The sequence below is a fragment of the Akebia trifoliata genome, chromosome 14 (genome assembly GCF_017979445.1).
Source record: "Akebia trifoliata isolate Shusen 1 chromosome 14, ASM1797944v1, whole genome shotgun sequence".
Lineage (NCBI taxonomy): Eukaryota > Viridiplantae > Streptophyta > Magnoliopsida > Ranunculales > Lardizabalaceae > Akebia > Akebia trifoliata.
In genome coordinates, this window is record NC_141388.1 from 4,476,515 (window position 1) to 4,490,524 (window position 14,010).

Consider the following 14,010-nt stretch of genomic DNA (forward strand, 5'->3'; position numbering starts at 1 on the left):
CGCTTGTACATTATATTCAAGTTTAGTATACATAACGTGCACACTTGATAATGTCAAAGCTGTAATTCATACTGGCACCTTTCGTGTCTTGAAATATCAAAATGCATAACCACAGCCCTTATGATAGAGAAATTTTGAGAAACAATAATTGTCCCAACCAATGGAGGTTGCCGCTGAAAATTCCAGTTAGTGATGATGAAGATGATGATGGGATGAATGAAAAACCAAGGCTTTGGGACAAAATAATTGATAGGATATACCACAAAATCTTGATACTATACATAGTTGCACTAATCTAATTTTATTTGAGACTTTTTCCTTCCCCTTCGATGCGCTTTTGGAAATCAGACACCATGCGAGGCAGTCCTTCCCTTAGAGAAATCCGAGGCTCCCACTTTAGCAGCTCCTTTGCTTTGGTAATATCTGGTTTCCTCATGTGCGGATCATCTGCAGTGTTTGGTTTGAATTCAATGGTCGCGCTGGAATCGATTTTTTCTTTGACCACCTGCAGCAAGAGTGACAGTAAATTTTGTTTACGGCAAATTTTTAAAAAAAAAAAAAAATGTAAAATGTGTGCAGACAAGAAAACCAAATGATGTAGCACTTTAATATGTAATTGAATAACAGACCTCAGCAAGCTCTAACATGGTGAACTCCCCTGGGTTACCCAAATTGAAAGGTCCAATGTGCTTGCTTTCCATCAGGGATACCAATCCGTCAACCTGGTAAGCTTGCACATGACATGGTAGTGTTGCTTTTCATATCAGCTTCAAAAACTTTATCTCAAGAAACACATAAATATGAATTCAAAACACACACACATGATGAGTTAGATGTCTAGGTAGCCTCAAGCAGACCATAGGTACTCTAAATCCCTAATTGTTTGATTATTATTGCAGAATACAATATCTAGATGGTTTGTTATTTCTGTAAGAACTATAGTTTGGACTTCGGAGTTTGAGTTCTCTGCACAAGCATAAAACAAACATTATTTGTGCACCATCCATTCATTCAGAATTAAAAATCAGCTGAGTTGCATCTTGAGAAAAGGTTAAACAGTCAGTACAAAAAGCACAAGATGATCTAACTTTCCTATTTCAAAGCTGCCAAACAAAGTAAAAGAATTCATCATCAAACTTCTTAAGAAATGGAAAATTAATCGAACTTCCTATTTGTATAATCATGAAAGTAATCAGCTGTGACAGTTCAAATTCAAACTTGGCTTCAGATAACAATTGCCTAGCAGTTCAATAATAAGACACCCTATCACAGTAGTAAGCACAATACTTTTAATAATTGAAACTGATGGTACCTCCACAAACAAATTATTAGACTAAGTCACAAGAAAAAGGTAGCACATATTAATAAAATGTATGAGGGCAAGCTTGTGACGTACCAAGTCAGAAACATATTGGAAGCTTCTTGTTTGTTTTCCATCACCATAAACTGTCAGCGGTTGTTTACGTAAGGCCTGCAAACAGAGCTATAATAGTTAGAAAATCCTGTAAATATATATTTTAAATTATTACTACTATTGGAAATCCTGATGACAATATTCAGTGCAGCATGAAGCCATAGACCAAGGTACTAAGGTTAAGGGAGAACAAACCTGAGCAACAAAATTACTAACAACACGTCCATCATCTATGCACATACGAGGTCCATATGTGTTAAAAATACGTGCAATACGCACCTGAAAACAGAAAACAGTCAGATTACTTTACGAAGGAATTCTAGTTAGAACCATATGTCACATTGCCTCAAAGGGAACAGTTCTTCCAACTTCAGGTAATCTAACAAAATATAGAAACAAAAGACCAAAAAACATAGGAGCATCTTTTGAGGCTAGATGAAATTGTTGGTAAACCTTTGAAGATACTAGCTAATTGAGACTCCTACTCGTATTACCTTCCCTTTTCTATCTATACGTTACTTTCTTTTAATATAAAAAAATTCCAACATGATTATCCATTTCATCCAGCCCCCTACTCAACACCAATCCAATAAATACCGGGTTAAACCCCCATTCAAGTCCATAAGACCCTTGTACTCCTGTTTGTCACCAGTTGCCTTTGTTTCAATCCTAGATTCGATCGCTATTCCATATCAATTAGTTGTAAACTTGAGTTTCAACCCTAGTTCCATACCCACACTAAATGCTTACCCTAGTCTCCATTAATCAGACAAATAATTGATGAAAACTTGTTGAATTTACGTCAGATAATTATTAAAGCTTTCGCATCACTCTGCCCTACAACAATTCTTGATGTCAGAGATGTCCAACACTAAGCTTTCTATTGAGAAGGGTAGAACTCATAACTTATACAACATTAACTTAATGTGGTGTGTAATTTCCACGAAGTAATAACTGATATAAGTTCAGAAGTGGAGTATATAAATCCAGGGAGTGCTAGAATCTGATATGTGTGAAACAATGAAAAGTCACCCTTAATGAAGAATTTGCACACCATAGAAGACTGCATCATTTGATTCTGCCAGTCAAATTGATATCCAGATACTTCCAATGCACATATTCTTCCATTGATGGATCCAAATTGAACTCACAACCCGAATATTTAAACAAACCATTTTTTATGAAGTAGATGTTTCTGAAATCTTGGGGTATTGGTATTTCTGTTGCTAATCAATTTCATTGTTAACAATCAAACTTCTAAAAAATTTGCTCATTTCTAGATTAGGTATATGACCTTACCTTTTCTATTAGTCACTCATGTCTATTCTGGAAAATTGGGGGGTAGAAGTTCTAAAACCTTGAACATACACGAACCCTAATAGGATATATATATATAGAGATATAGAGATTACATCAACCAAGATATGGAAACTAACCTAATATAAATAGGGGAAATTATCATATAAAAAAAAGAAAAAAAAATGAGAATGTAACAATTTTGTTGAAATTACTGATAGGAACCCAAAACGCCACACGAAGTGGCATTTTGATCCATTCGCTAAATTACCCCTAAAAAAATGCCACTTCAAGTGGCATTTTATTATTTTTTTAAATATAAAAAAAAAAATGTGGGGGATTCTATCTCAAGTGGCGTTAACTTTGAATGGTCATAAATACCCCACTTTTAAATTTAAATTTAATATAATCAAGGTCATTTTGATCAAAAACCAAGAAATTTAAAATTGCACGTCCCTCGAATCAAGGTCGTTTGTATTGAAAAGAGTACAACTAGCCTTAGTAAGTCAGTAAGGATTTCACCCTTACTAAGGGTCCTTGGACTCACCTTGTGACATAAAAAAAACATGGTCCGATGATTCAAGATTGTAGAGGAAAAAATTCTATGAACTTGAAGGAAAAAAATTCAAAAAAAAAAGTTCTTTTCACCTTTGAATTTTTATTTTTAATTTTTAATTTTTGAGTTAAGCGAAAATTCGTTAGCCGTCCCTTTTCAAAACCTTGGATCAAGCAATATATATAATATATATATATATATATATATATTGGATCTAAGTTTTTTGATGAAATTTAGAGGGCTATGGTGTTGGATTGCTGATGTGGTAATCCATTTGAGCAAAAAAATCCTTAGTAAGGCTTAAAATCTTTACTAAGTAAGGAAAATGTTTCTCTTCTGAATCTTCAAAACTGTGTGGTCTTGCACATCTGAATGGTCTTGCACATCTGAAATCACGTTGGTTAGTTTTGAAAAGAGTTTTACTAGCCTTACTAAGTTAGCAAGGATTTCACCCTTACTAAGGGTCCTTAGGCTCACCTTTGACATCAAAAAACATGATCCAATGCTTCACGGTTGTAGAGGACAAAATTATATGAACTTTGAAGGAAAAAAATAAAAAATATATTTTTAACCATTGAAAATTGCAATTGCAGCCTTCAATTTTCAAAATCTAGGATCAAGCCCTAAAAAATAAATTGTTTTCTGATTTTTTTAATCTAAGTTTCTCGATGAAATTTAAAGGACTGTGGTATTGGATTGTTAATGTGGTAATCTATTTGATCAAAACAACCCTTAGTAAGGCTAAAAATATTTACTAAGTTAGTAAGGAAATTGTTTCCCTTTTGAAAATTACAAAATATCCATGTACTCTTCAAAACCATTATTTATTTTTTTTTTAACTAATTTTTTTTTTTCAAAATCCAAGAAAATTGCAATTGCACGTCCCTGGAGAAGGAAGGGTGCAAAAATCGCCACTTGATGTGGCATTTTTTGAGGTAGAGAGTATTATTGTCTGAAACATAACAAATATGCAAAAACGGCACTTGAAGTGGCGTTTTGGGTCCCTATTGGTAATTTCGACAAAATAGTTGCTTTTTTTTTATAAATATTTATTCTCATGGGTTTTTTTTTTTATAATTTTCCCATAGAAATATTCTAATTTATTAATACTTCCTAATGTAGAATATCCTAATTGATGTTGTTACATATATTATTCTCCATCACTACCTTCCTTTTGTGACGAGATACATTGAATAATAATTATTCAATGCATCTCATGTATCATAATATGATTGCATCCAGTTCTCTAACATCCTCCCGCAATTACATGGTTCTTTGAAGAAGAAATGTGCAATTGGTTGCATTGAATAAGTATTCTTGATCTCGTAAGTGACATGTTGGCAAAATTCAATTGTGTTTGTTGGTGATCACTGCCTGTCTGTGAAGTCCATCATTGTCACATCCCGCTCATTTTTAAGTCTATCGAAGCCAATGTCTCACTAGATCAGGTCTGTCATGATTCTCAAAACTTCCAAGACCATAAGTAGGATCAAGTGGCTTAAATAGAAACACTCTCGTTGGAGATATTTAAATCAAAATGGATATCATAAGAAATGAAAGTGGACTAGGGAGATTTGTAGAGATATAAAGGAGGTAGAGAGGTGTGATTTTTATCGAAGAAAATTAGAATAGTAAAAGGGAAGGGGAAAAAAAAAAAAAGAATTTAGGTTCGACGATGACGGTGGCACCTTTGCCGAAGAATGGCACACCAAGATCGTATTGTCAGTAGAGCTTAGGCTCTGATACGATGTAGAAAATTTAATTTATTGGTAATTCTTGGATGAACATACAAGAACCCTAATAGGATATATATATATATATATAGAGAGAGAGAGAGAGAGAGAGAGAGAAAGAAAGATTACATCAACAAAGATATGGAAACTAACCCAATGTAAATATTCTAATTTATTAGTACTTCCTAATGTAGAATATCCTAATTGATCTTGCTACATGTATTATTCTCCACCACTATCTTCCTTTTGTGATGAGATCCAATGATAACGATACAATGTATGTGATGTATCATAATACGATTGCATCTAGTTCTCTAACACCCACCTTGTTTGATCCACAATGCATTGAAGGAGACCCATTAAAGGTTTTGATCAGATGGACAAATGAAAGGTAGGGAGTATAAAAAACCTAAAGCATATTCAGGAAATCTACAGACAGGTGTTTTTGAACTAGAATTGTAGCTAAAAGACCAACTAAATAACATGCAAGATGGAATTTTACATGTCAAGTGGTGTTAGACAGAGTAACGATATTAATTAGCACAACTCTCTGAATTACTTGTGATGCAAAACATACCGTGTAACATTTGAGACCTAATTATCTCTTAATTGCACAGAATCAACATTCAACATGAGCTCATATACCCGCAAAGACCAGAATCAGTTACCTCAACACCTGCACCTCGATGGTAATCCATCGTTAACGTTTCTGCCGTTCTCTTCCCTTCATCATAACAACTCCTCACACCTAAGCACGACCAAGCATTCAATCACTTTAGAACAACATCCAGACAAATAACATACTAAAGATGATCTATAAGGGTCAGTAAATTGGTGATCACCTATAGGGTTCACATTCCCCCAATATGTCTCCTTTTGAGGGTGCTCAAGTGGATCCCCATAAACCTCACTAGTACTAGTGAGCAGAAACCGAGCACCAATTCTCTTTGCTAAACCCAACATGTTCAGTGTCCCCATCACATTGGTCTTGTGAGCTCGGTTAAGGATAACCAAATTCCATTAAAAAACATAAATTGAACCCAATTTTCTATCAAAATAAACAAAATTTTCAACCATAATAACTTATTACAGAAGGATATAATCGTTTTGATCGGATTATACTTGTAGTGAACTGGCGAAGCCGGGCACGCCAAATGATAAATCTGATCGACCTCCAATAGAATCGGATCGACTACATCGTGCCGAATAAGCTCAAACCTTGGATTCCCAAAATGGTGCATAACATTCTCTTTCCTCCCAGTAAAGAAATTATCAATCACAATCACATTGTCCCCCCTCGCCAATAGCTTATCGACGAGATGACTCCCGACAAACCCAGCACCACCAGTGACGACAATTCTCAACCGCTGTCCTCGGATCCCGGTCGGAACACGCACCGATTCGGAAACCTGTTCGTGACTCGTATGGGTGGAAGGAAACGTTCTGGGATAATGAATTTCAGAGGGAGCGAGTTTGGATAAGGTGGGTTGAAGGATGAAGAAGGTGGAAGCGATCAAGACACCAACAAGAACAAAGAGGAGTCTCTGTTCTTTGAGGAGATAATTGATGGATCTGGGGAGAGATCTAGATTGTTTTAGGGTTTTGGTTGAATAAGTAGATGAGTGAGATGTTGGATTCTCTTCGTCTCTTTTGTGATTCAAGCTTGATTGCTTGTGAAGCTGCTTCATGTTTCAGTTTTTGTTTGGTTGGGATGAGACTTTGATGATTTCTAGGGTTTAATTAGTAGATCTATTGGTGAAATTTGTTAGATTTCAAGAATTAATGAAGAAGAGATCGTGTGGAAGATGGGATGGGATGGAGCTTTTAGCTGCAGAGAGACAGTCAGAGAGGCTTCATTTGGTGAGGACCTTGACCCTCTGAAACTTGGTTAAAATACCACAGAAACCTTAGTGGTCTTGTAGGATATTTGTGTATTTTGCCATGCTATTTGTCGGACTGTTAGTGGACGGGTTCGGGTCGAATTTAGATGGTGCTGATCCAGTCCAAAAGCCCCATTAGTAGTGGTGGCAATTGTAACACCAACCACGGACACAACTCGAAAATGATACAAAATTAACGGATTTGAATTGAGACTAATCGTGTTTGAAATTCTGATCATATAATAGTGTTAACCAGTCCCCGAACCGTTTTATTAAACAGGAAGAGTTGAGGTTAGTGACATTAACCAGTCTAACCCATTTTAACATCTTTGACAATCGTGTCACTGATGTTCCAAGTTGACCAGCATACAACCCAACCCTTATAACCCATTTAATGATTTTAGATTTTTTTTGTTTCTTTTTGTTAACGAAACTTTATTTATATCTTTTGATACTTAATCTATGTTAAAGGTAGGTTGGTATATACGAGTTATAATCATGTTCGTGCAATAATCACATTTATGTTTGTTGTTAGATTGTAGTTGCATTCATACTTGAGTCGTTATCATGTCGTATTCACGAGTTATATAGGTGAATGGAACATAACATATATTAACATGTTTACTTTAGGTTGTGTTTGGATTGAGAGAAATGGAAAGAGGAGGAGAGAAAATAAATGAGTTTCCCTTCATTTCTCTTGTTTGAATTGTTAAGCGGGGAGAGAAGACAAAAAATTAGAGAGAAGAGAGAAAAAAAGGTGAGTTTTCTTTCTCTTCAAAAGTGGAGAGAAATCCTTTAAAAATATTTTATAATGTCAACTCTGCCCTTAGATCTCTTTTAAGATATTTTAAATTTTAAAGTTGTCTCAAATTTTCTCTTTTCAATTTAAGCATGGTGGAGAGAATTTGAGTTTTTCTTCTTTTCTTTTTTCCTTCTTTTAATGAGTTTCTTTTCTCTCCACTTCTCTCAATCCAAACACATCCTAAATGGTTTGCACAGGTCTTATCGTGTTACCAAGTTAATAAGTGGTTCAGATTTCGATTTATGATTTTGGAACTATTATTAAATGGGTCGGATTTAAATTAGGCAAATTTCAAGATACCTTACCTCAACATGACAATAACATAACCCAACCCATTTCCACCCACACCTATTAGGCCTATGTCAGCTAAGCCCAGTCCCATGTGCTAACGGGCTAAGTTAATTTTGGGCTTCCTTGAAAAAAATCAGGCACCTTCCGAATCAAACTAACGTTGATTTCATCAAAACAAGGATCCAATCTCCATCCAATTGAAAAAATGGTTCAAGATCGAAGTAATTTTATTATTTCATGATGCATATTTATTTTATATTTTTTTCTTTTCACCAGGTAAACAAAGATTAGTGATAAGTGAACATTTTAATTTATTATTTTGGAACATTTAACTTGAATATTTCTTGTAATTGAAATTAAAATAGGCCTTTGTTGAACATCACAAATCATTTAAGTCGACTTTATGTTAAATGGGTTGGGATGTTCTTTGGGTTTTCCACGCTTTTTTTTTTTCTTTGATAGGCTCCCAGTCATACATTTTCTTGAGTGAATTTTTTTTCTATTTGATCTTTTCTAGACTTTTCAGTCTTCCATCTTTATTGCATTCAATTTATTGACATGATACAGAACATAAAGAAAGAAAGAAAAATTTGTCTTATAAGTTTTTTAATTTTAATTTTAATGAAGTGCTTGAAATGGATTAAAAAAATGGTAGATAATTAGTAAATATCAGTTGATATTTTTTTCACATAAATATAATTTATTTTTTTGAAAATATTTTTTATTTATATAAAATGAGATTTTGTGATTGAGCATCTCTATTAATCGAACCAATATTAAAATTATTGCTTTTATATATATATAGCTTTAATATTCAATCGAACCAATTTAGAAGGGTTTGACTCATCCATGGTGACTCTAATGAGAGTCAAGACAAGTGTCGAGACGACCAACCATGACTTATTCAAGATCCATCACAATTATTTGACATGCATAACAAGCTTTTTTTCCAAATTTGGGCGTGAGTTTTATCTTTTTGCACATTTTTTTTAAAATACAAATGAATTAACTTTGGATAGAACGACGTCGACAACATATTTCATGATCCACCTCAGATACGTGTGAAATAAGATAAAATAATTTATATTGATTTGATGAAAATGGTACAGATCTCAATGTAATTGATAGAGTATTTTTCTCTAATTAACAATCAAATACAAAAAGATGATACACAATTTTCTTCTCTCTAGACTCTGGATTTTTGATCGATCAAACTCATTTAATTGAGTGCAGGGCCCAATCTTCAATGTAGATCACTTAATCTTATTGGACCATGGGGTACCTGTCTTCTTTCAATTTGGATGTGTGAGCCTATTTATGATTGTTAGGAATTTCATTTTGATTTATAAAATTTGTTTGCGCCTTCTTAAAATTTTCATGCCCACAAATTTGTTTAACCGATCACAAAAAATTATAAACATCAATTCAAGTACTAAGACAATCAATTTCATTAAGAAAATTAAATTATTAATACAATATAACATGGGGAAACATATATATGCCTTTGTTAGACACCCATAACCATTTTCTTTCCTTGGTTAGCCAGGTGTTGAATGTCGCAATTGCCCTTTTGCTCTCTCTCAAATCTCGAATTTCCAAGTGTCAATCTCTCTTTCAACCAATCAATTATATCAGTGAATACTATGTCGATGTTGTTTAATGGCTCTCCTGAAGTGAGTGCATGCCACATTCCGGGGTACAATTTTAAGGTCTTATCTAAGCTTGATGCAGACTCGTATAATAATTTGCTCACCGATGGATCTGTCACTTTGTCATCTCCTCCATGAACGATTATAAATGGTAACGAAACCTAGAACCAAAATTATAGATCATGAATTTAGATCTTTAAGAATAATATATCAAGTAAAATTAACGGTTAAGATTGTTTGATCGATTTTAATAGTGTGCGTCACGCTTTCAATTGTAAGCAACGACTTTCACCATTGTAAGAGGTAGGTGACACACGCACCGTAACTGTCAAGAAAACTAACCATGGCACACGTGCGCACTACACACTGTGAATTGGGTGCCAGAGTGCATAATGCGGACGTGTCATTGGTGCGCTCTGCGCACCTCGTACACGCTAAAACGATGCATCCTGTTAACATGTTCCAATAGTTCCCAAACCGTCCCAGCAGAGCTGGGACTCTGACTTTATCAAATTAACATATGTTGATGAACATTTCTCTATATTGCCCCATCGAAATAGACAAACAGAAAGAATCAAGTAAGGGTAAATCCGTCATTAAGGCAATATCGTAAAGTAGTGAGATAAGATTTAGTACGGTAGTCGGCCAGGTAAACTTACCAAAAACATAAAATATTTGGATAGATTCGAATTTTACTAATATAATAATATACAGGTTGGTTAACTAATTAGTAATTAAACAATAAATTAATTTTAAATAAAAATAACTAACCTGTTCAAGGTTCTTCTCTATGTCTAAGCTGACTTTGAGAAGTTCATTGCCAGTTTTCAGACGAGGCCTTCCTTTGTAGCAAAATGGATTTGATCGAACCTGAAAATATTAAATAATCAAGATTACCTAAAAATATGCTCTCAAAAAAAATTTGGAACCCAAATTTTAAATTAATAAGTGGGTTTTTTAGTTTTTTTTTTAATATTTTAATTCTGATAAAAAAATTGAGAAACTGTACATTTTGGGTTTTGGGCCTAAACCCGTATGAGTCAAATTCAAACAAGCCCATATAGTAAAATAAAGAAAGAAATTTAAAAAAAAAAGGTATTTTTATATTTTTGATAGATTTACTGATTTACCTCCTCTCTTCTTTCAGGCTCTTTGATGGCAATATCAATAATGTCTTGAGTTGGGATTATTTTCCAAGTAGGAATAAAATTGCAAAGCAAAGTTAAAGCGCTCACAACCAGTGCAGGTGGCTTCATATCATCTGCAATCTATCACAAAATTTAAAAAAAAAATGTTAATTAAATAAAAATAATAATAATTATTATAATTATACTCTGTTTGTGTTATTTTTTGGGGAAAAACTAAAGGTGAGGAGGAAAACCTTGCACATAGGAGCAACCAAGACAGCACCATCCCAATAGTCTGGCTTCTGTTTGTGTAGGAGAAGAACAACTGCTCCTCCCATGGATTCTCCTAGAAGATATCTCAGCTTTCTTCTGTTCTCTTTCCTTTCTGTGAATCCATCCAAAATAATATTTTGATTTTGAGATTTCTACATAATAATAAGAAAGAGGGAGAGAAAATATCAATTAAAGATTAAGTTAAAAAACTGACCACAAATGCTTGTAAAATAGTTGTCACAGTCATTAACAAGATCATTGAAACATGGGATGTATCCATGTAATCCACATGATTTTCCATGGCCCTCATAATCGATACCGTAAACTGCGAAACCCGCTTGTGCAAGACGAGTTCCAGTACCTGTATCAAATACCCATTGAGCTTTAATCATCTAAATAATTCTCCAAATTTAGTGTTTTCTATTTTCTAACAAAACCCAAAAAATAAAAAATAAAAATAAAAAATTACCTTTCATAGATATGCTACATTCCATGGCGTATCCTAACATAAATCAACCAAAAACAAAATTAAAATACAGAAAAAAAAAATTTTGAAATTTTTTCTAAATTAAAAGAACAAGTTTGGTCACTGTTATGAGTACCATGGCAAATAAAGATTAAGGCTTTGGGCTCTTTATTTGCAGGTAACCATCTGCATGTGTAAAGCTTAAATCCACGAGAATTCAATATATATTCCTGCAAAATTATCAAATAAATATATAAATAAATAAATCATAAAAAATGGGCAAATTATATATATATATATATATATATAGATATATATATATATATCATTAAAAATAAAAACAGAGAGATATTTTCATTGAACCAACCTCTTCATATCTGATATTTCCACTCACAAGCGCCTGTAAACGATAAAAGATAGAAAGAAAGAGAAGCAATTAGAGGGTGAGTTGGGTTCATATAATTTACTCTTAAAAAGCAGAAAAAGAAAGTAAAAGTGATCTAACCATGAATATGGGATCTGAAAAACAGGGAAGATTGGTTCGATAAGAAGATCTGAAGGAGAGGTAGTTCTAATGGTTCTGTAGTAACAGATAGAGATCAAGATAAGGAAGAGAGCGTAGAATTGGAGATGATCAAGGAGAGGTAGTAGAGGATTGGTTAGACTTCAGCTTACTTAAATAAAGGGATTTCTTGCTGTCTTCTGCGGACTTCGTGGGGGTGTACTTACTTTGGGGATAATTCCAATAGATCTGCACCACCAATAATTAGATTACTCAGTCATTTATAGCCAATCGATGTAATTTTTTGATTAAAAGTTCTGAAGCCCATGGGCCTACCCCATGCCGACCACATTTTTGGAAACGTGGAGTTTTACTGTTTGTGGCGTTTTATTTTCTCGCTCTTTTTTGGAACTTTCTTTGTGTAGGATTGACTCGGTGGGTCCACTCGGCTAACTGAACCTTTGTCGTGTGGCGGCTATAACAGTTTAACTATAGGAAAGTTTTAACGTCCATCCACGTCGGATTTTACTGGGTCCAACTCAAAAAGTAATGAACAGTAGCGCACAGGCTACTTGAAATGGTCAACTTCTCTAACCCGCTTTAGTATACCAATCTAGAACGTCCAATAATGTCTTTCCAGATCAGAAGACCGTAATCCCAAAAGTCAGATAGACTGATCTTGGCCATTTCAATTATAAATTATTCCTTGATTAGTGATCTTAATATTTTGTCAAGAGGATTGATCAATAATTTCTTAGGTCAATGCGTCCATTATAAATCTATGCCTACAGAAATTAGAACCATTAAATTTTATTGGCTCCAATTCTAAAAATTCTAAAACTAATGAAACCAGAAGTAAAACTCTCAAAAAATTTCTCTTTAAACGGTTTCAATTCTTGGTTTAATCAAATTTGATTCTCAATTGATTGTTATCAAAAAGCCCCAAAGGAAAGAGTCGCGATCCAGAATGATGTCTTTGTGTTTGTTTTCAAATAAACACGTGCCATGTAGACACCATATTTTACTATTGGAACGGGTTACCGTTATGGATTGTAACTCTTTAAAAAAAAATTCTAATTGCAATCCACGAGAATATTTATCTTTAAGAATTGATCTCTATAAATTTTGCATTTTTCCTTAAATCCCAATTGTTACGTCGATGGATAACCTCAAATGTGGTTGAAACTAAAAAAATCCTTATTTTTAAGTGAAATTTAGCTAAATAATTCACACTACTTGCACCCATCATCGAGAAAAGAAATGCAGTTAAGGTTTGGGAAACACTTTCAAACTATTTGTTCCTCTATTCCCTTAGATACAAAATTTTGGACCCCCAAATACCGAATTAAGTGTGAAAAGAATTCATACTTTTCTTTAAACAGTACTGATTTTCGGTTCCTATTAATTGATTCAGACCTGTCTCTAATCGGTTCCAATAGAAATAGATCTAAAATCAGGTTTTCAATTGTGATACTGATTCGACTCCGATTAAATGGTTAGCCTTTGACACCCCTAATTTGGTCTTCGTTTAAGGAGTGTTACTTGTCTAGGAAGCATGAATTGGGTGAAGTGTGTGCCCTGACTTTGGTGCACATTCTGCTATCAGTGCCCACTTAATTTTTAGGTCAATTTGTTAAATAATTCACGCTTCTTGCACCCATCATCTTGAAAAAGAAATGCAGATAGGGTTTGGGAAACACTTCTCAAGAGTAATGCTGAAGTGACCCCTCATATCTCACATCTTGACGTGAAAGTGCATGGGAGCCATAGATGCTTTTCATTGAAATATGAGTGAAAAGCATCTATGATTCCTATCCACTTTCACGTCAAGAAGTGCGATATGAGATTCAAACCATTTATTAGTATCCACATCAAAGTCACTTATTTCAAACACAAATAAATTTTCACTAGTTATACTATTTTAGTCTCCCGGTACCAGCATTTGACCCACCCTTTCATTTTCACTAAAGTGAGTTGGAAAACAATTTCTCATTTTAGGTATAATAAAAAAAAAAATCATT

The 14,010-nt window shown here is 33.9% G+C and overlaps 2 protein-coding genes across 2 annotated transcripts; both read right to left on the reverse strand.

Moving 5' to 3' along the window:
- Positions 1–44: 44 nt before the first annotated feature.
- UXS1 (UDP-glucuronic acid decarboxylase 1) lies at positions 45–6,895 on the reverse strand. Its single transcript, XM_086422695.1, has 7 exons — positions 6,099–6,895; positions 5,842–5,988; positions 5,668–5,747; positions 1,610–1,693; positions 1,397–1,471; positions 630–722; positions 45–505 (listed from the first exon to the last, which is right to left on the reverse strand). The coding sequence occupies exons 1-7, from the start codon at positions 6,685–6,687 to the stop codon at positions 302–304; spliced, it is 1,272 nt and encodes a 423-aa protein (XP_086278821.1). The 5' UTR covers positions 6,688–6,895; the 3' UTR covers positions 45–301.
- A 2,144-nt stretch (positions 6,896–9,039) lies between these two features.
- Positions 9,040–12,150, reverse strand: LOC147385678 (caffeoylshikimate esterase-like). Its single transcript, XM_086423050.1, has 9 exons — positions 11,993–12,150; positions 11,855–11,887; positions 11,624–11,717; positions 11,491–11,523; positions 11,236–11,382; positions 11,003–11,133; positions 10,752–10,889; positions 10,393–10,491; positions 9,040–9,782 (listed from the first exon to the last, which is right to left on the reverse strand). The coding sequence occupies exons 1-9, from the start codon at positions 11,993–11,995 to the stop codon at positions 9,480–9,482; spliced, it is 981 nt and encodes a 326-aa protein (XP_086279176.1). The 5' UTR covers positions 11,996–12,150; the 3' UTR covers positions 9,040–9,479.
- Between the last annotated feature and the right edge of the window lie 1,860 nt (positions 12,151–14,010).